This window comes from Artemia franciscana, chromosome 7 (genome assembly GCF_032884065.1).
Source record: "Artemia franciscana chromosome 7, ASM3288406v1, whole genome shotgun sequence".
Classification (NCBI taxonomy): domain Eukaryota; kingdom Metazoa; phylum Arthropoda; class Branchiopoda; order Anostraca; family Artemiidae; genus Artemia; species Artemia franciscana.
Genome location: NC_088869.1, coordinates 28,364,639 through 28,389,784, shown reverse-complemented (window position 1 = coordinate 28,389,784; position 25,146 = coordinate 28,364,639). Strand labels below are relative to the sequence as shown.

Below are 25,146 nucleotides of genomic sequence, written 5' to 3'. Positions count from 1 at the left end.
GAAAAAATCCAATGACTATGTCTCTAGGGATGACATGACTCCCCATAGCCTCCGGGGGAAGGGATTTTAACTATGCAATTTGCCTGTTGTTCACATGTAGTGATTTTTATTTGGAAATACAAAATACGATATCGCTATCATATTTCAGTTTGAAATACGATACCGAACGAGTTTATCGTCATTAGATACTTGTGGAAATTACTCCTCCATTTCATATCTTGAACGAAATAGTTTGAAGGGACTTCAAATACCAGTTTGAATTACGATAGCAAACGAGTTTATTACAATAAGAAACTTCACTGAAAAACGTTTCTGCAGTAAATACATTGGCGATAGAGGAGTTTATGGCAAAGATTCAAAATTTAGAATATATTAACCGATTGCCCAGTCTATCAAAGAGCATATCCGCTATTGAAGAATATCTTAGTGCAATAACACTTCAACTTACTGAATCAAAGGTGGAAGCAAAACGAAAAATAGTTTTTTTGTGTAAAAACCTTTACGACTGGGAGATCTGAGCAAATATGCTGGAAGCTTAATTCAAGCAGGACAACCTGATTCTTTTCAATTTGGCTCAAAGACCCCCCCCCCCAAGGCAAACATTAAAAGAAAAAATTGGTGAATTTAGTTCTTGGTACATTCCGTCCCTTGATCTTGTATTTATAGATATTAAAGACATTTTTCACCTCAAATCAGGACCCATTGTGACAGCATTTAATTCTTCGGACATTCGAGATAAGACACTAAGAAATGGAGTGGTACTAAAACGCCAGGTCGTATCTGCAGCCCTAGATTGCACGCTAGCCTAGTAAGAAGCTGAAAGCCAGCTTTATCATTAAAGGAAAGGTGATTGGACAAAACAAGCGTATACGTCTTTGCGGAGATCGACTGTTTGTCGACGAGAAAATATCCATTTTTGACCCCCTGCGAAAATGTCGTCAAAGGTTGGGTGGTTCAAAACAAGGCCTTAGGCACAGTACCCACAAGGTGAGCTAATGCGAATGGAAGTTATGCAAATCCAACAAGCGGAAATGGAAGAAAACATAGAAAATGAAACTCGAAGTGTGAGTGAAACTGAGACAATATTTGAAGTAACAATACGTGTAGCAAAGAATTCACTTTTCCCTAGTGGGTCACATGACAACAAAGAGCGACCAAAAGAGAGCGTGTAAATTTGGAGAAATCCCTAGCCCCAACGACATACACAGAACTGACCACAGAAATGTTGCTAGAAAAGGGAAGAAGTTTGAAAAAGTAGCGCAACATGGTGCCATAGTAACAGCTAGACGAGGGGGTTCGTATACAAGTTCCTCCACTGAATCTTATCTCTACTTAAATAGGTCAAAGCCAGTCTAAGAGGGTCTTACCTCAACAATAAACAGGAGGATCTTGGTCATATACAAACGGTGTCGATAACAACATGGAATGTGCAAGGCCTACGGAATAAATTAAAAGAAGTGGTAGAAGAAAATTTTACGAAGTGGGATGTAAAAGGATTAACGGAATCATGGTTTTCGGAACATGATGATATACAAGTGCCGGGTTTTAAATTATTTAAGTTGTCGAGACAATTTTTGAATAGCAAACAGTTCTGCGGAGATTTGCGAACATGCATAAAGGAACAAATCATTCGTTAAAATGTTCACAATACAAAGTAATTCGGAAAACATAGTTTGGACTAGAGTAAGTTGTCGTGATGTGATGAGCATAATTATAAGTTTTGCTTATATTGCCTCCCAAAATAGATCATTCGCTAGTGAGGATACTTGGAAAATTCTAGTGTGCGAATTAGAAAATGTAAAAAATAAATACCGTCATAATTGTCTAGTAGTTATAGGCGATTTTATTGCTTATACGTCAGTTGTGCCGGAGCTGCTTATTCATTCATCTTTAGAATTGGCTGTTAAAACGCTAGTTGTCCCAGTAGCATATAAGATGCAAAGCAGCAGCCAAGATGAGAAGAGAAGAGTTAACTGCTGGGGGAGAGAGCTCTTGTGACTTTGTAGAGAATAGGGTCTGGGAATTAGAAACGGAGGGTTTGGTCAGGATAAGCAAAGGGGTGAGTTTACTTGCTCTTCTGGTTAAATTTTAGTGTAATTGAATATACGCTTGTGGATTCTAGGCTATCAACTGGATCCCTAGACGTTCGAGTTACGCATAACAAAGGTTCAGATCAAATTCCGGTACGATTATAAATTAGGAAAAAGATGCCGGTAGCTCTTAAAAAGTTTAGAGATAGAACAGAACGATTAAATAATAAGAGACACGATTTGTCTAGGCAGGTTGAAAAAGAATGAACGGGAAAAAATGACAGCATGTAAAAAAAAACATTTTATATCAGGAGGAATGATGAAAATTTTGAAAAAATTAATAAAGAAGATTTTTATGCGGACACTGTACCCTAGGATATGATACAGCTATTACTATAAACCCGATAGTAAAAGAAGCGAAACAGGTAAGTTGAAGTTCTTTTGGTGATGATTCCAAAAACAGTAAACAGAGACTAAGAATTCTTGCACAAAAGATGAAGTGTGCAGACTCACAAGAACAAATTGCAACAATTACAGTAGCACAGGATTGAGAGGAAAACGCACAAAAGCTTAGTTTTGAAAAAGAAACAAATGTTCACCTTAAAAAAAACAACTAATTTCTACTCTAAGAACTTTCCAGGAGTATAGGTATGGGAGAATTTTGGAATAGAGTGAGGAATACAGAGGAATTACAACTGATAGAGAATAGCCCAAACCTAGTTCCAGATCCGGAATCATGGCCGGATCACTTTGTGAGCAAAGAAAACAAGATGGCACCCATTTTACTGACGAATCTACTTATTGAAACAGGTTTGAATTCTCAGAAGGTGGAGTGCCTGTTAAACGAACAAAATTTATACACTGTGTGGCACAATCTCTCAGGAAGAAACAGAAAAAGCAATTAAAAGTGCTAAAGGTGGCTCTGTCCCTGACCCTGGTGGTATTCCAGCGATAAAATACAAAAAGCAGTGTTCATTTACAATGCCCCTGATCCGGATGCTGTTTAGTAAAATTTGGTAGGAAAAATAGTGGCCGACATCATGGAAAATATCTCTTGTGCTGCCTCTGTTTAAACAGGGAGATAAGGGTGTGCAAGTTAATTATAAACCTATAACTCTGTTTTTATGTATGTATAAGTAAGATTTCCGACCGTCTACTAGATGTAAGGCTAGGAGTGTGGTCGAAGAAAAGACAAGTGACTAGGGAAGAACTGGGAGGATTTAGAAAAAGATATTCTATGACCGATAGAATAATAGTTATAATTCTGGAATCGTCAATCTCATACGCATAATTGCAATTTTTCGGGTTGTTTTCTGAAACTTCTGATTTGATACTTCTGCTTTTTGTATATTAATACAGTAATACTATGAAAATCATGGAAGATGACATAAACTTCTCTACATATAAACTGACTTCGTTAACTTAAAAATAATTTCTAAAGTTGTCATGATACATAAGATTTGTTTTGTGCTAGAAGTAACGTTTTTTCTAGCTAAGGTGGAATTTTGTCCAATACGGATAGACATATTTGGATTTTGAAGAACTGGAGCATAAATTGGTTTTCCAGATATCACATTTCTTCTGCGAAATTCTTTTATTTTGAAGTTTTCATTTTGCTGATTTCATCATCGTTTTATCGAAGTCGAATGTCCTAACTTACAAGCCTGAGAAAACTTGCCTGGTTTCCAAAAAGGGGAAACACTCCCAAAAAGGTAAAACATCTTGAGAAAAGTCCTACTATCATATTCATGATACCAAAAAATCCCAAATTTTCAAGCTTCTATCTGAAAAAACGTGGAATATTTGCCTGCCGCCATCGGGCCCCGCCGCTCGGCACGCGGCAGGTTTTCTATATATGGATTCTCATTGTCGCTTGTCTTCAGGCCACAGACATTTTGTGACAATTAGCTTTCTTTTCAAAGATATTGGATTATTAGAGCAAGTCAGATTTCTAACAACGATAAATTAAAAAATACTAAGTTTTTTAACTGAAAGTAAGGAGCGACATTAAAACTTAAAAGGAACAGAAATTACACCGTGTATGAAAAGAGGTGTTCCCTTCTCAACACCCGGGTCTTTACGCTAAAGTTTGAATGCACGGTGTAATTTCTGTTCGTTTTAAGTTTTAATGTCGCTCCTTACTTTCAGTTAAAAAACCTAGTTTTTTTTTTATTCAATTTCTGAATGTTTTTGAATTAATGCATGTTTGATTTTGAGTCTCCGTACATAAATTATTAAAATGAAATTTGCACATTAATTCTTTTTTTTGGCTAAATGACTTTCTCTTAGCTTTGATCAGACGATTTTGAGAAAAAAAGCGGTGGGGGAGGAGGCCTTGTTGGCCTCCAATTTTTCGGTTACTTAAAAAGGCAACAAGAACTTTTAATTTTTAAAGAACGTTTTTATTAGTAAAAAACATACGTAACTTAAGAATTAACTTACGTAACGAACTTCTATATTTGTATATTTTTATTATGTATATGAGGGGATTTGTCCCCTCGTTAATACCACGCTCTTTACACTAAAGCTTCAATTTTGTCCCAATTCTGTAAGAATGACCCCAGAAGGCCCGTAGAATAAATAGTTGAAATTACTAAAAATAATTTAACGTAAAGAGCGAGGTATTTAGGAGGAGAAGAACCCTTTTATGCGTAATAATTTCTGTTCGTTTTAAGTTTTAATGCTGCTCCTTACTTTCAGTTGAAAAATCTTTTTCATATTTATTTTTTCATTGTTTTTTTATTAAATACTTGCAAAATCCTGCATCCCCATCATTGAATTTCTCTTCCCCCATGACAAATTCCTCCAAGGAAAGATCCTACCAGGTAGCCCCCTCCTTTCAAACCCCCTCCCAACCAAAAAATCTCCCTGAAAACGTCTGTACACTTCCCAATAACCATTAATGTATGTAAACACTGGTCAAAGTTTGCAACTTGTAGCGCCTTTCTCGGGGGTTGTGGGTGAGTAAGTCATCCCCAAAGACATAATTATTATTATTTTTAGACTATGCTGAACAAAATGGCTATCTCAGATTTTGATCCGCTGACTTTGAAAAAATGAGCATGGTAGGGGGCCTAGGTGCCCTCCAAAAAAGGCCGTAGAACTTTTAATTTTCGTTGGAACTGGCCCTCTTGCGACATTCCAGGACTACTTGGTCGACTCGACGACCTCTGGGAAAAAATTAAATAAACATGGACCCGTGATCAGTCTTCTGGCGAAAAATACGAAGTTCCACATTTTGTAGATAGGAGCTTGAAACTTCTACAATAGGGTTCTCTGATACGCTGAATGCGATCGTGTTATTGAATGTTTAAGATTCTATGACTTTTAGGGGGTGTCTCCCCCTATTCTCCAAAATAGAGCAAATTTTCTCAGGTTCGTAATTTTTGATGAGTAAGTAAATCCTAACTGAATTTTGATGAAACTTGTATATTTAAAATCAGCATAAAAATCCGATTCTTTTAATGTATCTCTCAGTATCAAAATTTCGTTTGTTAGAGTTTCGTTTACTATTGAGCCGGGTCAAACTTTTGTTTTTCTGTTTTATGGTTTTTGAATTGTTGTAATCCCTTCTTAAAATATATACAAATATTTTTGCAATTACCATTGTTTTGCTCTTTACGCAATTCATTGTCTTTTCATACTGTCATTTCAAAGATGTTTGATTATTAAAGCAAGTCAAAGATATTTTATTATTAAGACAAGTCCCAATTCTAACAACGATTTTTACTAAGCTTCAAGATTTTGGTTTAATTTTCTAAGGTTTTTGAATTGTTATGATTCCTTGTTTAAACATATACACATATTTTGGCAATGTCTAGTTTTTTGCTCTTTCTGCAATTTAATGTCTTTTCATACTGAGTTTGTTCAAAGATAATTTATTATGGAAACATATCGTTCGATTTCTAACAAGGATATGTGCTAAGCTTCAAACTTTTGGTTTCCTTTTGCAAGGTTTTTGAATTGCTGTGATTCTTTGTTTAAACATATACACATATTTTGGCAATGTCTAGTTTTTTGCTCTTTCTGCAATTTAATGTCTTTTCATACTGAATTTGTTCAAAGATAATTTATTATGGAAGCTAGTTCGATTTCTAACAAGGATATGTGCTAAGCTTCAAACTTTTGGTTTTCTTTTGTAAGGTTTTTGAATTGTTGTGATTCCTTGTTTAAACATATACACATATTTTGGCAATGTCTAGTTTTTTGCTCTTTCTGCAATTTAATGTCTTTTCATACTGAGTTTGTTCAAAGGTAATTCATTATGGAAGCTAGTTCGATTTCTAACAAGGATATGTGCTAAGCTTCAAACTTTTGGTTTTCTTTTGTAAGGTTTTTGAATTATTGTAATCTCTTGTCAAAATAGAGAATCACCATTTGTAATAATTGCAAATTTTTGTTTTTTTGGGCCTTCCTACTGACATTGTCTATTTTTTTAGTTTTAGTGTGAACCTTACTACTGAAGCAGTCAACTCTTTTAAACTTTCAAACTGGTATATCTCATGAAGGAATGTTTCTACCAAAAATGGATGACATATACTTTGATCAGCTCATCAAGAGCTATCGACTGCCGTAAAAAAAAAATCTATCTGTCTTAGTTCAAAAGTTGACTTTTTTGCTGTAGGCCAAGTTTCTAACCTCATCACTTAGAAAGTAGCAAAGGATAATTATTCACTTAGAATAAACTCAAATTTCTTTAGCAATGAACAAACTTCTAAAGTTTAAGAGGTACATCTGATAAGTATAAGAGGTACATCTGGAAATGTAATGCGTAGTCTAAGTCTACATATTTATTACCCGGAGATATAATTTAATACATTCCTAAAATGACCATAATGTAATGATCATAATGTAAAATTATCATAATGGGTCATAAAATGACCCATGGATCGCAGTTGCTGCAAAACACCATGGGGCCTTGGCACCGGAGGTGCATTTATCATTTCATACTATGTTAAGTGGAATATTTTCATTCCATTAAATAGTACATTTTAAGTAATAAGACTAAATCAAAGGTAATATGTTTCCTCGAAAAACTAAAAGGAATTCAATTTAGTTTAATGTTCAATTATTTTTCAGAACAATTTAGAGCGGTGGCATAACAGAGAAGAGTTAAAAATAAAATTTACCGGCAAAGGTCAGTAACAAAAAGATACAGACGCTGGGTTTTATCGGTTCCAATTGTCAAGGGACCGAAAATTGTCCCGTCTGTTCCGTTGATTTTGTTACAAGAGTTCTGACCATCCAGGTCATACCAGTAGTTGTCCAAGTATGAACTGTTTTTCCAAGATCTGATGATTCCTAAATTGTCTGGATTGTTTTTACCATTTTCGATTTCAAAATTACCTTCATCTGTTCCATTTGCCTTAAAAAAAATAATAAGCAATAAATATATTAATGTCAAAAAACTTGTACTATAATTGATCAAAACGTATCAAAAATAAACAGAAGACTTGAGTAATATAAAAGAAAATCAAAAGAACAAACCTTATCAAGGAGCGAATAATCAAACATCTTTACAAATACAATGCAGATAATATTCTTCCTGTGTACCTCAAACCCCTTCAACTTGGACAGTTACACAGGAAATACTTTTGGCCGAGGAGGGAGTTTTCAAGAAAAGAAATTATGCAAATATATGGAAGTTCTTAGCAGATTATGGGGGATTTACATGAGGGCAAATCATATGGTTTTTGGAGTCAAAGCTCCAAATCCACCAGCGTTCTTACCCAAGTTCTATCTACAGCTGCTGAATTAGATCTATTGTACTTTTTACAAGGTCACATTGAATAGAAATTTCTAATACAGCATGTAGTAAGTCAAGCGGTTAAACAAAGTACCTTTTATTCAAAATACCCTGCAAAACAAAAAGTCTGAGTGCTAAGATGTTATAAATAGCGTTCATTCGTGACTATTCATAATGATCGGGTTTTGCAAATTTCTTATTAAATACAATGCTAGACGCTGTGAAAAACAATTTGCTTCGAGTAGCCCATTTCAGTGAATTATCCCCTCTAGTAAGTTGGCTGTGTAATATGTTTCTGAAAATGCCATAATGCATTAGTAGACCATCTGCCTAGTATTCAATTAAATAAAAAAAAAACATATTTTTGCTACTGAAAGTAAGGAGCAGTATGAAACCTTAAAAAGATCACAAATTATTCCATACATGAGGGGGGCTACCCCCTCCTCAACACTCCTCTCTTCACGCGAAGGTTTGTTAAGTACTTTTAAAAAGGCTCTGATTCTAATTACATGGCCCTTGTGTTTCAAGAATTATTTTTAAGGAATTTAGACAAAAGGTCGAACTCTAGCATGAAGAATGGGGTATGTAAGCGGGGCAGCCCCCCTTATATACGGATCATTTTTCTTTGCTTTATGGTTAAATGTTACTCCTTACTTTCAGTAGGTTGTCCCGCCTATATAAAGTTCTTCCCCAGAAAATTACCCACGGACTATTCCATCCTCACTGCAAATACTCCCAAGGAAATTCCTAGCTTAATATTCCACTTGAAAAACACTTCTTAGCTTACTTCTATTTGAAAAAAGACTCGCTTCAGTCCAACTCCGCGTGAAATTCCCTCGGAACCTTTTCCCCAGAACATTTCTAAATGTAACATGAGGTCGCTGACAAAAAAGTTAAAGAAATAAAACGAATTTTGTACATGATTCTGGCAAATTTCTGTCGCGTAAAATTACCCTTGTTAAGTTCATCCCCCGGAAACTTCTATCTCAGTGGGATATCCTTGGGATAGATTTTCTACGGGGAGAATATCCCACTGAGATAGAAGTTTCCGGGGGATGAACCTAACAAACAACCTTTTCCTCATCAACGCCCCGCTCTTTACGCTAAAGTTTTTTACTGTTTTAAAAAGTAGAGTTAAGAGAAAGAGTCAGACTTTAGCGTAAAGAGTGGGGCGTTGATGAGGAAGCAGCTCCTTTCATATACGAAGTAATTTCTGTTCGTTTTAAGTTTCGATGTCGCTCCTTACTTTCCGTTAAAAAACTTGTTTTTTTTTATTTAATAAAAAGGGAAACGTAGGAAACTCAAAAACTTGTTTATGTAAAAAACTCACAAACTTAATTGCATAAGACACCCGATGAAGAATGTGTTCTTGTTAATATTCTTTTTATGAAAATATGGGTTATTTTGAAGTCTTTTAGTTAATGGTTCGTTTCCTTTGAAATAAAATTTCAGTCAAAAACGACTGGGTTCCCGAATATAAAAATATTTTTATACAATGATCAATTGTATTGATGATCGGTTAAAATAGGGGGCCTCTTCGTTACTCTGATTCGAAATAATTAAGCAATATTTGTAGTTTCTCATTTATGCTGAAAAAGCTTTATCTGAGAGTTCCTTCTTAAAACATCCTATTTAAGAGATCAATAAAAAAAAAAAAAAAACTGCCCAAAAAGGAAGTTTTTCAATGAAAAGTAAGGGTCATGTTAAACGTAAGACAGAAGAAATAAGAATCTACAATGAATCAAACTCAAAACGACCAGAAATCATTATTAAAGAGTAAATGAAACCCAAAACGGAAATCAAATAAATAATCATAGCAAAATACATATAACAGGTACTAATATAAACGAATAAATAAATATTAAAACGAGTAAAGCTTTAAATTGAATATGCAAATCAAGCTTAAAATGAAAAAAAATCTTTTGCTATTGAATTATAAATGAAATCCAAACCGAACATAAATTAAATAAACAACCATAGCTAACCAACATACAACAGGTACTAATATAAATGAATAAATAAATCTTAAAACCAGTAGAACTTAAATGAATATCCAAATCAAGTTTAAAACGAACAAAATCATTACAAACAAGATTTTGGGTACTGCATCCTTTCCCAGCTGTAAAAGTCTAAAACCTACTTCGTCATTGGCGCTTTACTGAAAACTATATGTATCTTGAACAGTCTAGGAAAGAACTAAAAAAAGTCAAAATTAATATTTGTTATATAATGGTATTAGTTGTTGAAAGCTCATCAGTTGAAAATTTTATTTCACTGTAATTTTTATTTTCATTTTTAAGGCTGTAATAACTGAAAAAGAAAATATTTGTAACATTATTCATTTGTTGGGAAAGGGGCAGTATCCGAACTCTTGTTAGTAGTGGAACTATATTTGTCTTGAACAGTCTGGGATATAACTAATAAAATTAAATACTTTATATTATACTTTATATATTACAATATTAGTTGCTAAAACTTCATCAGCTCAAATTTTATTGTAATTTTATGTTTACAAGTACAAAAAAATTTAACATAATTCGTTTTCAGTGAAGTTCCAATGACGCAGAAGGTTTTAGGCTCTTGTTTCTAGTGAATTATGTTGGGGGACTTTACGCCATAGAGGAAGGTCCAGGGGTCAGATTTCAAAAATAAAATATCATTAATAAGTGTTTTATTAGGGTTTTAATAAGTGCTTTATTATCTCTATGGAGATCGGGACAGGATTCAACTCCCATGATTTATCATGGATATTTTTTGGGCGGGATAGGGCCATGGAGGGCCAGGGGTCATCTCCCATAAGTGTTGGAATAAGATATCGTAAATAATTCATTTTGGGGGGAGAGTGGGGTTGGGCCATGGACGGCTAAGGGTGAGTTCCCAAAATTTTTAGATTTAAAATCATTAATGATTTTTTGGTGGGAGGGTTGGGCCACGGAGGGAGGGTTAGAGATCAGTTTCCAAGAGTTTGGAATAAAATACCGTTGATAAGTTGTTTAGTGGGGTGGGGGTCATGCTTATCTGATCTATGAGCTATTTCAAAAATCCTCGCATAAAAGTCTTTTATACCCCTGGGGTAGACCTTAAGAAACTTGTCCCCAGGCTCTGGAGGGTTGTCTTGATTCTGGGGTTTTTGTTATTTGATCTTTGAACTTATCTTAACAAAATTGCTATCTCAAAATTTGATTGGATGGATTTGAGGAAAAGAGGAGAACGGGGGGGGGGGGCTAGCCAACCCCTGTTTTCTTTTGACTCTTAAAAAGAGAACTGGAGATTTCTATCTCCAATCAAACGAGCCCCCTCTCAAACTTATACGACCACCTCTTCCATAATAACCTTATATACCCCAAGGACATCATTTACAATACCTCCCCTGGTTTCAGGAGGGGGGGCTTTTAAGCCCCAGGGTTTGTATACCCCGAGGATTGTGCACATTTGGGGAAAAGACGGCTGGTAAGTGGGTTCCAGTTGCTGTCCCATCCCTTTCGAATCTTAAAAAGGGAACTAGAACTTTCAATCTCTAATCGTTTGAGTCCCCTCTGAAGTTTATACTACCACGTCTTCGAAAAGAATCTTATATGCCCCCGGGGCATAATTTGCAACCCTTATATACCCATAAAAGCCCTATATACCCCGAGGCATAACTTACGACACTTGTCCCCGGGTCTGGGGGGTCGTTTCAACCCTGACGTTTTGTTATTTGATCTTTAAACTATTTTGAACAAAATGGCTATTTCAAAATCTTGATCGATGCATTTGGGGAAAAGAAGGCCTTAGGTGGGGGGCTAGTTGCACTCCGATCACTTTTGACTTTTAAATAAGGCACTAGAACTTCTAATTCCAAACTGAATAAGCCTCTGCAGAAATTTATACGATCATCCCTTCCATAAAAACATTATTTGCTCATAGGGCATAACTTACAACACTTTCCTTAGGGTCCTGGGGGTTGTTTCGACCCCGGAGATTTTTTTTATCTGATCTTCAAACAGTTTTTAACAGAATGGCTATCTCAAAAAATTTTTGGATTTATTTTGGAAAAAAGAGCGTGGAAGAGGGGGGGGAATTGTTACCCTTCAATTACCCTTAACTCTTAAAAACAGGAACAGAACATCCAACTTCCAGTCGAGTGAACCCGTTCCAAAGTTTATACGAGCACGCCTTTCATATGAAGTGCCTCTGGAAAAATAATAATAATAATAATAATAATAAAACATTGGAGCCTTATGACCTTTGCTATAGGCAACGCTAAAGCGTTGGTTCTGAAAGAGACATTTAAATCTTTTTTCAATTGTCTTTTTTTCTTTTTTTAAAAAAGAAAAAAGTTTTCTTTTTTTTAAATTGGCTCGAAATGAAACTACAGCTTGAAAAAAAATAACCACGCTTACAAGAGATCTGAAATCATATATACAAGACGCAGAGAAAACTTTACCACAGCTTAGGAGTTTTCATATTGTTAGATTGGATTTAAAAAAAATTAGATACTGGATTCACCAACTGATCTTTACTGTTGCGTTTGATTTGCCGATTTATGGGCATTTTGAAGGCGGAGGATAAGGATATACACCATCTATATACACCATTCCTTTGAAGCTGGAATGCGGGGCAAATAATGGTCGAGCTGGGAAGTTAATAAGTTAATAAGAAGCTAATAAGAATTGATGCCAAAGGAAACTATTCTGCTCATTTCGTGTAATTATTGTAAAAAAAAATTTCCAAAAAAGAAAAAAAACTAAGAGTACCGTTTAACCAAAGACAAAAAGAATTAAAGTAAAATAATAAATGAAACTTAAATCGGACAGAGCTCACTGCAAACAAGAGTAGGGACAACACTCCCCAAGCCTTTTAAAGGTGAGAACACCCTTTCTTCTTTACTGAAAATCATTTTCACTCGAGCAGTGTGCTTAATTAGTCCTAGTATCTACAGCAACAAAAAATGTATATCTCAAGGCTAATCAAAGTTTATAAATAAGTGTGGTACTACCAGTCCCAGAAGTCCTGGTCATAGATGTCTCTGTGATTCCAGATTTATTAGCGTTATAAATAGAAAATTTTCAAAATATATTTTGTTTTCAGTTAAGTGTAAAGGACGGTCTGGCCCTTCGAAGACTTAGGAGGCGTTATCCCAGCTCCTATTTGTGGGAATTTCTATTCGTTTTAGGCTTGACTTGTTAGTTTATTAAAATTTCAATTCGTTTTGGGTCTCATTTATTCATAGATAATGATTTTTGTTCGTTTTAAGTTGGAATTATTATTTGGCTTTATCCCTGCTCGCATTGGATTTAATTTAACTCTTTTCTATTCTTTGAAGAATTCCTTTTAGGGGAATTTTTCCCTTTTGACTAATATTCTTGTTTTAATTGAAATATTTTTTAATGATTAACAAAATGAATATTTTTGTATAGTTCTTTTCTGTTCGTCGGCTTGAGAATTGAGCTATTTCGTTAATCTGTTCGTCTGTTTAAATTAGATTAAATTAGATTAAATTAGAAATTATTCTGTTCGTCGGCTGAGAATGTTCGTCGGCTTGCTATTTGTATTTTCGACAAAATTCTGCAAAAAATAAAAAAACTTCTACGACCGAAAATTGATCGATTGGAAGGGGAGAGGGATATATTTCTCGAATAAATGGTTTAAAAATATGCATAAACTTAGACATCCTGACCACCTTTGCCAACCTACCTGAAGTCATCCTAGCCCTCGTTCATTTATAACCTTGAATATAGACGAATATTGCTTGTTCAATTTTTTATAACAACCTTATTGTACAATATTTCATTTTAACTACTTAATTCTCCCTTGGTTCTAAAACTTTAATGGAGCCATCTTCAAGCCCTGAAATTTTAATCAGATCAATGTAAAAAAGATACTGTTTCATGATAAGAATCAAAAGAACAACCTTCATCTTCACAAATTTGTTGTCTATTTTATTGTCTATTTTATTTTCATGTCAAATATTTCATCACAGATTCTGCTAAATTCCATAAGCCATTAATTTATTTCCTTAGTCATACCTGAGATACAGCAGTTACACCTTTTTGTAAGCCCCGATACACATAAAATTTTTTTATTTTATTCGATGCCCTCCAACACTCCCTGAAAGTTTTAATATTATCTTTAGCCGTTCCTGAGATTTTCCATACACCTCCTTTGACAACCTGCAGGCAGATAGTGTCTCCTGATTTAGTTAAACACCCACCTAAAAATTCCTTGAAAGTTCCAAATACCTTTAGCTCTTCCTTAAATATTGCAGATATGCCATTTTGACAACCTGGATACATATATTGTCTTTTGATTCGTTTAACATACCCAGAAAGCTTCAACTTGATACCCTTGTCTATTCCTGCGATACTATAGATGCGCCCTTTTGATAACATGGATGTACATTGTGGCTTTTGATTCAGTTTAACATCCCCCTCAACATGACCCAAAAGTTGCAATTTGACATTCTTAGTCATTCTAAAAAACTACAAATAAACCTTTCGACAAAATGAATGCACACACAGTTTTTTTTTTAAATTCAGTTCAACATCCCTCTTAGCATGCCCTGAAACTTTCAACTGAATACCCTTGGACATTCCTGAAATTTGGCAGGCAGAGACGTCCTTTGGAAAACCTGGATGTGCAAACTGTCTTTTGATTTAGCTCAAAATATCCAGAAATTTTTAAATTGATGCCATTAGCCATAGCTGATATATGACAGTTATACCCTTTTGACAAAATGGATGTTCTTAGTGCTCTGTGACTTAGTTCAAGGTCCCCCAAAAAATTCCACGAAAGTTTCAACTTGATACCCTTGACCTGTCATCAAGTATTACAAATTTATATTTAGTGCCTTTTGATTTAGTTTAACATCCGCCCAGCATCCCCTGAAAGTCTCAGCATGATACATCTGGCCATTCCTGAGATTTTGCAGATGCGCACTTTTGACATCTTGAATGCAAATTGTGTCTTTTTTTTTTTTTTTTTACATCACCATCAATATTCCCTGAAAGTTTTCACTCGACACTAGCAGTTTCTGAAATTTTGCATATAAGCGCTTTTTACAACCTGGATACGCATTGTGTATTTTGATTTAGTTCAACATTACTCTTAACATCCCCTGGAATTTTCGATTTGACACTTATAGCCGTTCCTGGGATAATTTAGATATGTTCTTTCGACAACCTGAATGCACCTAGTTAATTTTGATTTAATTGAATACCCCCCCCCCTAAATACAATAAATTACTTTCCTAGGAGACTTCAGTCCTCTTTTTGGCGAAGGAGAGAGAGCTGGTACAACCTCTTTTCTGTCTCGACTCTTTACATTAAAGCGATTAGTGCTATGCACGAGAATAACTCTGTTGTAGTTAAGGTAAGAAATGAGTTTAGTAGCTGGATTCCTATTAAATTAAATAAAAAAAAAACAAGTTTTTTTTAACTGGAAGTAAGGAGCAACATTAAAACTTAAAACGCACAGAAATTACTTCGTATATGAAAGAGGCTGCTACCTCATCAACGCCCCGTTCTTTACGCTAAAGTTTGACTCTTTTTCTCAATTCTTCTTTTTAAAACAGTAAAAAATTTTAGCGTAAAGAGCGGGGCGTTGATGAGGTAGCAGCCTCTTTCATATACGAAGTAATTTCTGTGCGTTTTAAGTTTTAATGTCGCTCCTTACTTCCAGTTAAAAAAACTTGTTTTTTTTTATTTAATTTCTGAACGTTTTTGAATCAATGCATGTTTTGATTTTGGCTCTCCACAGAGGAATAATCAAAACGAAATTTGCATATTAGTTTTTTTGCTAAATAGCTTTCACGTAATTTTGATCGAATGATTTTGAGAAAAAAAAGAGCGGGGGACGAAGCCTAGTTGCCCTCCGATTTTTTGGTTAATTAAAAAAGCAACTAGAACTTTAAATTTTTTACGAATATTTTTATTGGTGAAAGATTTACGTAACTTATAAATTAGCTAACGTAAAGAACTTTTGTATTCTCATGCTTTTATTACATATATGAGGGGATTCGCCCCATCGTCAGTACCTCGCTCTTTACACTAAAGCTTAAATTTTATCCCAATTCATTAGGAATGACCCCTGAATCACAAAAGCCGTAGAATAAATAGTTGAAATTACTAAAAATACTTTAGCGTAAAGAGCGAGGTATTAGAAGGAGGTGAGCCCCTCATATGGGTAATAATTTCTGTTTGTTTTAAGTTTTATTGCTGCTCTTTACTTCCAGCTGAAAAAGCTTTTTCGCATTTATTTTTTAATTGTTTTTTTTTTTAATAACGATAGTAAATCCTGCTCTCCCTTCATGGAAATTTTCTTCTCCCATGACAAATTCTCGATGGAAAGTTCCCCCAGCATATCCCTCTCTTCTCAACCCCTCCCCCAAACCTAAAAAATCCTCCTGAAAACGCCTATATGTAAGCACAGGTCAAAGTTTGTAACTTGTTGCCCCTCCCACGGGGACTGTGGGGGAGTAATTCGTCCCCAAAGACATAGTTATAAGGTTTTTCGACTACACTGAATAAAATGGCTATCTCAGAATTTTGATCCATTGACTTTGGGAAAATAATTAGCGTGGGGGGGGGGCCTAGGTGCCCTCCAATTTTTTTGGTCACTTAAAAAGGGCACTAGAACTTTTCATTTCCGTTAGAATGAACCCTCTTGCAACACTCTAGGGCAACTGGGTCGATACGATCACCCCTGGGAAAAAAAACAATAAAACAAATAAACATGCATCCGTGATCTGCCTTGTGGCAAAAAATGCAAAATTCCACATTTTTGTAGATAGGAGCTCGAAACTTCGACAGTAGGGTTAAGATTCCAAGACTTTTAGGGGGCGTTTCCCCCTATTTTCTAAAATGACGCAAATTTTCTCAGGCTCGTAATTTTTGATGGGTAAGACTAAACTTCATGAAACCTATATATTTAAAACCAGTATTAAAATGAGATTCTTTTGATGTAGCTATTGGTATAAAAATTCCATTTTTTAGAGTTTTTGTTACTATTGAGCCGGGTCGCTCCTTACTACAGTTCGTTATCACGAACTGTTTGATTAGTAGTTAAGCAGGGTTATGGTCGATCCCCGTTTACATGGATCATTTTGATGAACTTAATCGTAGCACAGCAAAAGGAATGAGAGAACATGGAATCAAATGTGTAAGTAAAACTTTCGTAGACTTAGGTCATGCTGATAATTTAAGCATCCTAGATGAAAGTGTATGCAAAATAAAAATAAAAAACTTTTAGAAGTTTTGCGAGTTCTTTGTGCTAAAATAGGTTTCAAAATTAATTTTAAGGAGACTAAGTCGCTAGGGCTAGAAAAACTGAAGATGAAAGGTGATGTTGGGTAACGAAAAGATCGATCAAGTGGAAAGATTCACTTTAGACCTTAGACCTTAGTTCCTCCTGTGCCGCCAGAGGCACCCAGGGCATCCAAAAAGAGCCGCCAGTCGTCCCTCATATGTGCTGCTGCCCAGACGTCTTCCCACTGGGGTTGGACTATCGCATTGATGTGTCTTAGGTCCCGCTGGTACGTACGACGAAGTGTATTCTTCGGCCTCCCTCTTCTTCGGGTTCCCTCTGGTTGCCACTCCAGTACAGTTCTGGGGAGTCTGTCTCCCTCCATACGGATAACATGCCCCAGGTAGCGCCATCTTCGTTGGCGTATGACATCTGTTACCAGGGGCTGGCGCGAGATAGACCGAACAGTCTGGTTGGTTATGTGGTCTCTCCAGTTAATGTTCAGTATTCTGCGAAGACAGTTGTTCTCGAAGGCAAGAATCCTCTTTTCTTGGTGTTGGTTTAGTTTCCAACATTCACAGCTATAAAGGAGGGCGGAGATGACGTTACTGTTGAACAGCCTCATTTTCAGTTTCAGGGAGTACTTTTTCGATCGCCACACTGGCTTTAGTCGATTAAAAGCTCCACTGGCTTGTCCAATCCGAGACTGCACCTCCTTTTCGCTGGATCCAGTTCGTTCGACTGTACTTCCAAGGTATCTAAAATCCACTACCTGCTCTACTGTATTGTCCCCGCACTTTAAGCCCAGTGGTGAGTCGCTCGTTGCCATGCTTTTTGTTTTGTCCGAGTTGATTTTTAGTCCCAAAAGACTCGCTTTCTCTCGGATTACTTCGAGAAGATCCTGGAGCCTTTCCTTGTTTGCCTCCATCAGGGTGATGTCGCCGGCGAAATCAAGATCTGCTAGTCGTTTATTGTCACAGATTTGGATACCAAACCCCGTGCAGTCTCGGAGCACATAATCGATTACAAGGACAAAAAGCAAGGGGGAGAGGACACACCCCTGTTTGACACCGGACATGATATGGAAATACCTTGTATTTCCTTCGTGGGTCCGAACGCAGCACTCGGTGTTTTCATATAGGGCAATGATCAAGGATACAAGTTTTTCTGGAATGCCGTAATATCGGAGGATATTCCACAGCGAATCTCGGTGTATTGAATCGAAGGCTTTTTCGAAATACACAAAGACAAGGTACATCTTTTGCCTCCATTCATTGCATTCTTCGATCATCATGCGTAGGACATATATAAGGTCGGAGCAGGAGCGGGATGGGCGGAAGCCATGTTGCTCGTCTCTCAAGCGCTTATCTAAAGCTGTCTGGATGCGACGAAGGATTATCTGTGAGAATAGTTTCCCCGGGATAGAAAGGATACTGATGCCCCTCCAGTTATCGCATTTTGCTGCATCTCCTTTCTTAAAAAGCTTGATGAGTGTGCTTTTTCTCCATTCTTCAGGGACTTTCTCTGATTTCCATATACATGCAAAAAATGTGATCCACACAGTTATGCAAGCGCCTAAAGAGGCTTTGATCATTTCTGCTGATATCCTGTCGCTTCCTGGTGCTCTGCCGTTCTTCAGTTTGCGAGCGGCTTGTACCAGTTCCTCGGTTGACGGTTCTTCCGTATTGATTTGAAGTTCCAGGAAAGGGGTTGTGGGGATATCTGCTGTGTTCGGAGGACTAGGTCGGTTGAGAACTTTCTCGAAGTGTTGGGCCCAAACTTCAGAGATTTCATCGGGGGCTGTGACTGTCTTCCCGTTTCCGTCTTTTACTGGTCCATTTAGGTTGCGACGTTTCCCGATGATTTCATTGGTGATGTTATAGACGGCTCTGGAATCGCCACGCTTGGCCGCTTCTTCTGACATAGCTGCCTTTTGTTCTAGAAAGTTCCGTTTATCTCCCCTAGCGCTCTTTTTCACCAGCTTGTCTTGGTATCGATACAGCTGTTTACTCAAGACTGTGTCGCTGTTATCTCCATCATTTAGAAGACGTTGTTTTAGTTTCCAACGCTCTTCGATAAGGGTCCATGTCTTATCGGATAACCACTCGTCTTTGGGTCTTTTTTTGTGCCCAATTGTTTCTATTGCTGTCTTGTAGTTGTTTTCTATTGCTGTCTATTGCTGGGTTGTAGGCTTCTTTTAGATGGCCCAGGTTGTCTCCACAGTGGCTTCTCTATCTAAATCTAGGGCCAAGCTCTCAAACCTGTTTGTAAGCTGTATGTTGAACCTATGACGAACTGCTGCGTTTGAGAGCTTTTCAGAGTCGTAGGCAGGTTTCTCTTTGGCTTGGGATTTTTTTGTGCCTTTCAGTTTGAGGGACAGTTTTGCAATCATCAAGGCGTGGTCTGAGGCGACATCGGCTCCTCTGTAGGCTCTTACATCTTGAAGGCTTGACTTCCACTTTTTGTTGATCAAGATATGGTCAATCTGGTTGTGGGTTCGACCATCAGGCGAGTTCCATGAGTATTTGTGGATAGTTTTATGCTGAAACTGGGTTCCTCCGATGATAAGGTCATTTGTTAGTGCGAAGTCAACTAACAGTATCCCATTCTCGTTTATTTCGCCGAGGCCTTGGCTCCCAAGAACCTCAGGACAATAGGACTTGTCGCTCCCCACCTTGGCGTTGAAGTCTCCAACAAAGCAGACGAGATCGTGGCTGGGGATATCCTTGGCGACAGCTTGTAGGGTGTTGTAGAAGTTGTCTTTTGTGGTATCGTCTGCCTTATTAATTGGTGCGTAACATGCGACTACTGTTAACCTAGCTTGGCGACCTGTGAACCGTGCCACTATGATCCTCTCATTTATAGGCGTCCATTTCGTTAGGGCTCTGGACGCAGATTTCGACAGCATTATGGCAACGCCTGCTTCTTTCTTTTTTTCGGTGCCACTGTGCAGGATTTTGGATCCCTTCTTGAGGGTTTGACTACCTGCACCAGTCCAACGGACTTCCGACAGAGCTAGGATGTCAAGGCCATAATTGTCCATCTCATTCACAACCTGTTCTGTTTTAGAAAGTTGAACCACGGTCCTTACGTTCCAAAAACCAAGTTTAATTTCGCAATTCGTTTTCAAAAATCGTGTCCGGGGGCGGTCCCAATTCGTCATCAAGGAGTCCGGGGGCGGTCCATAGTCGTCGGCAGGTTGCATAGTCAGTATCATGTTGGCTCTCAATTAGACGGTTCTATGGCAAATCTTTTTTCCAGGGCAGGCTGCTAGTCTGCCGCCAAACCCTCCTCCTTTATCCAGGCTTGGGACTGGCTGTATGATTACAGGTGGAGATTCACTTACCTAGATAGTATCAAACAGTTCGTGGTAACGAACTGTAGTAAGGAGCGACCCGGCTTAAAAGTAACCAAAACTCTAAAAAACGGAATTTTTATAACAATAGTTACATCAAAAGAATTGCATTTTAATGCTGATTTTAAATATAAAAGTGTCATTAAATTTAGAATTACTTATTAAAAGTTACGAGCCTGAGTGAATTTGCCTTATTTTAGAAAATAGGGAGAAACACACCTTAAAAGTCATATAATCTTAACGAACATCACAAAATCACATTCAGCATATCAGAGAACCCTACTGTAGAAGTTTCAGGCTCCTATCTACAAAAACGTGGAATTTTGTATTTTTTGCCACAAGACAGATCACGGATGCGTGCTTATTTGTTTTGTTTTTGTTTTTTTTCCCAGGGATGATCATATCGACCCAATGGTCCTAGAATGTCGTGAGAGGCCTCATTCTAACGGAATTGAAAGTTCTAGTGCCCTCCAAAATATTTGAGGACACCTAGGACCCCTCCCACGCTCATTTTTTCTCAAAGACACCGGATAAAAATTCTGAGATATCCATTTTATTCAGCATAGTTAAAAACCTAATAAATATGTCTTTGGGGACGCCTTAATCCCCCACAGTCCCCGTGGGAGGGGCTGAAAGTTACAAACCTTGACCAGTGTTTACATATAGTAATGGTTATTGGGAAGCGTACAGACGTTTTCAGGGGGATTTTTCGCTGGGGAGGGGTTCAGGGGATGGAGTTATGCGGGGGGAACTTTCCATGAAGGAATTTGTCATGGGGAAAGAAAGTTTCCATGAAGAGGGCGCAGGATTTCTTAGCATTTTTTTAAAGAAGAATGAAAAACTAAATATGAAAAAGTTTTCCAATTGAAAGTAAGGAACAGCATTAAAACTTAAAACGAACAGAAATTATTATGCATATGAGGGGTTCACCTCCTCCTATACTCGCTCTTTACGCTAAAGTAATTTTATAGATCTCAACTATTTATTTACGGCCTTTGTGATTCAGGGGTCATTCTTAAGGAATTGGGATAAAATTTAAGCTTAAGTGTAAAGAGTGAGGTATTGACGAGGGGGGAAACTCCTCATATGCGTTATAAAACATACGAATATAGAAGTTCGTTACGTAAGTTAATTCGTAAGTTACGTATATTTTTACCAATAAAAACGTTCGTAAAAAGTTAAAAGTTTTAGTTGCCTTTTAAATAACCAAGAAATTGGAAGGTAACTAGGCCTACTCCTTCGCTTCTTTTTTCTCAAAATCGTCCGATCAAAATTATGAGAAAGTCAATTAGCCATAAAAAAATATATACAAATTTCGTTGTAATTATGCATATGCGGATAGCCAAAATCCAAACATACATCAATTCAAAAACTTTCAGATATTAAATAAAAAAAACAAATTTTATTTTTACTGAAAGTAAGGAGCGATATTAAAACTTAAAACGAACAGAAATTACTCCATATATAAAAGGGGCTTTTCCCTCCTGAACCCCCCGCTCTTTACGCTAAAGTTTTTTACTGTTTCAAAAAGCAGAGTTGAAAGAAAGAGTCAAACTTTAGCGTAAAGTGTAAGAATTTGAGGAGGGAACAGCCTCTTTCATATACGGAGTAATTTCTGTTCGTTTTAAGTTTTAATTTCACCCCTCACTTTTAGTTTAAGAAAACTTTATTTTTTTATTTAATTGTTAGTAAAGACGGCAGGTGCAATGAAGATGTCAAAAGAAGAATAGTCAGGGCCCAGGGTGTTTTGTTCACAGTTGAAAATAAGTTTGGAAGAATAGGAATATAAGTCCACGAATCGAGATTAGAATATTGGAGGCTAGAGTGATGACAGCGGTCAAGTGTGTTTCTGAAGCATGGACGCTCAAAAAAATGGAGGAAGATTTGCCAAATGTTTGCCAGAAAAACTACTAGTACAGTCAATTTAAATTAGTTTTAGAGGCTACCCCAAACAAATTGCAATACTTTATATTTTGGTATCATTCGAACCGAATTTATTTTTCTACGATATAAAAAATCGGCCAATATCGGTCGAGGTAAAATTAGCGTTTTTTTTTCTTTTCCTCTAAAATAACGACCTTAAAAGAAAAATTAGCTTGCACTTTTAAAGTGTCAGTGATGGGAAAATATGGTAAATAGATCACGAACTAAGTTCTGTGTTTTGACCTTCATTGAGTCACTTGTCCTCCCCCTCTTCCGTTACACACACACACGCGTGATAAAGTGCGCATTAATATATGTTGGGTATTACACGAAGTCATATCTGTGCAGAGAAAATTGACACTTCCTATGCCGAAATTCTAGGAAAAAGTTGTGTCCTAGTATCTTACTTATTTCACCCCCTCCCCCTGTTTTGCAAACATCTCAAAATTTTCCCGCATCTGTAATTTTCTTCAACCCTCTTGGTGAGACATTATTCAATAGATGCGGTGATGCGCAAGAACAAGCTAACCCGTTTTGCCAACATTCGAGTTTGAAAGAACGTACACGTTCTTTACTACTTATTGCAGTAAGCAATACGCTTATTGATCAGTTTTGGCTTCTAGTTAACTTTTTAGTTAGATTCAAGATCTTAATAGGTTTTGCCAAGCTGAAATTGGAGCTTATCTAAATAGTAAAAGAACGTGGTGCATATGTTTTACTGTGAGCCACCAAAAGTAGGGATACATTTCATTGGCAATAAATACTACTTCTCTACTAGTATCATTGAGATATACGTTGGATAACGGCAACGTTATAATTATGCACACGGTGTGACAAGAATGACTTATGAAGCGTTCAAAAGCATCTGACGAGACTGGTGCTATTCAAACTCTAAACTGATCAGCTTCTAACGCACGTGAAACCCGGTTTTACATAGGGGAGGTTGGGGTTGAACCTGGCATGGTTTGAACTGGACACTCTCAATAACTCAGACAGGATTTGGTGAAAAATCCTACAAAAATTAGTAAGAGTGTCATCTAGCCTTCATGTCTCAATAAAGAATTCCTTTTTTGGTTGATTGATCCTTTCAAATGTTGACTGCTGCACAATACGTTAACGCCGACAAAACAATGGAAGTCGGGAACAAGATTCTTGACGGAATGGTAGGAATGCTCTGAAGGAGCAAATGTTCAAACGGAAGGATCAGGCAGTCATTATAACGACGAAGCGAAAAAATCGGGGAAAAATCTACTGTTTAGATCCTTCATTGTTGTTTCAATGTTTTCTAACTGCATTCAAATGACTGAACACGGACGAAGAATATTTATTTAAATATGAACTTTGCTCCTGTCCTGCGTTGCTTTTCGATGATTCTTGCATGTTCCAAAAGCCAAATAGCCAGAGCTAGCAAAAGCTTCCATGTGACTTTGAAAAATTAATACTATAGGGGGGGGTTGGGGTAACGTAGTCTGAATTGCACCTATTTCTTAGACTGGGTTTTTTTGCTTTACAGGATTTTCTAGGTGAAGAAAGAAGCATATTTGGAGATATTAGAACGATACTGCAACTACATTTCGTCAAAATATCAAGACGCCATTATTGTCTTTGATGGTTAAGATATCGCTGCTTCGACAAAAGATATGACTCATTAAAGAGAAACCGCGTCAATGGACGTAAAGTACTATCTAGCCCAGAAATGACACTAACCACCAAAAAAGAGATATTTCTTTCGTGCAAGAAGAATAAAGCTGTTTCGTCAATGTATTTTCTGATTATTTACGAGGCAAAAGTCTGAGAACCACCCAAGCTAAGCTTGATGCTGACTTGCTGATTTTGTTTACAGTGGCTGATTGTTCGAAAACTTGGGACACTGTAGTTATGGTGACGATATTGAGTTGTTTGCGTTTTTATTTTATCATGGTATTGCTGAACATCACAAGGTCTACTTGCACAGCGAGCCTAAGCAAATTGAACATGAGTGTTCAAACAAAAACCTATTGAATATCCATGACCTATGCGCAAGATTTACCTATTACTGACTTTCAATACGTGCAAATTAACTCGTTCGTAAAAAGTCGATATTTTTGAAGACAAGACAAAAAACGATCAATTTTGCCTCGCCTGATTTTTGCCGATCTTTTATATGTTGTAGAGAGGCTTTTTTCGGTTCGAATACCACCAAAATAAAAACTATTGCAATTATTTTTAGGTTAAACCTTCGATTGACTGTACTATATCTACCGATTGTTTTGGGTACCCAACTGACTGACTATGTTTCAAACAGTAGGCTGTGCGAAAAGTGTGGGTTAATCCCGATTTCTAGACCTATAATGGAAGAAAGGTTTAAATGGCTAAGGCATGTTCTGCGGATTAAGGATGACAGATTGCCAAAGACTGTCCTTTTCGGTCATCTTTCTACGGCTAAACGAAAAGCAGATCCTCATCAGTTTAGATGGGAAGATGTCGTAGGAAAGATGTAAGGGAAATGGGAAATTTCTGGGAGGTTGTAAAGAGGAAGACTTTTGAATAGATTGGGATGGAAAAGGAGCGTGCGTAGATGTGTTTTTCTTAGGTAACGATTCTATTATTATTATTATTATTAGTAGTAGTAGTAGTATATTTAATATTAGTAGTAGTAGTATATCTCCTGTAAGTTTCATATTTTTTAATATTTCAATAGTTGTGTATGTTCGATCTTCATCAATGTTGACAGTTTCCTTTTTGCTCTCCCTATGAACATTTCTGCCCGTTAATAGTTTTCACCTAAGCGTCAATTAAGTTGCACAGTAAATATATCTCTTTATTGCATACGCTCATCAGCATACTTTCATCACAACTAAATAATAGATATTTACAATTACTCATTGATT

General features: G+C 36.8%; 1 protein-coding gene across 1 annotated transcript in view; it reads right to left on the bottom strand.

Annotated features, from left to right (window-relative positions):
* LOC136029122 (lysosome membrane protein 2-like) overlaps positions 1 to 25,146 on the bottom strand; it is an 80,520-nt gene that overhangs the window by 19,046 nt on the left and 36,328 nt on the right. Inside the window, exon 6 of the mRNA XM_065707199.1 lies at positions 7,160 to 7,395. Within this exon, the coding sequence (XP_065563271.1) occupies positions 7,160 to 7,395 (236 nt within the window). The remainder of the gene's footprint in view (positions 1 to 7,159; positions 7,396 to 25,146) is intronic.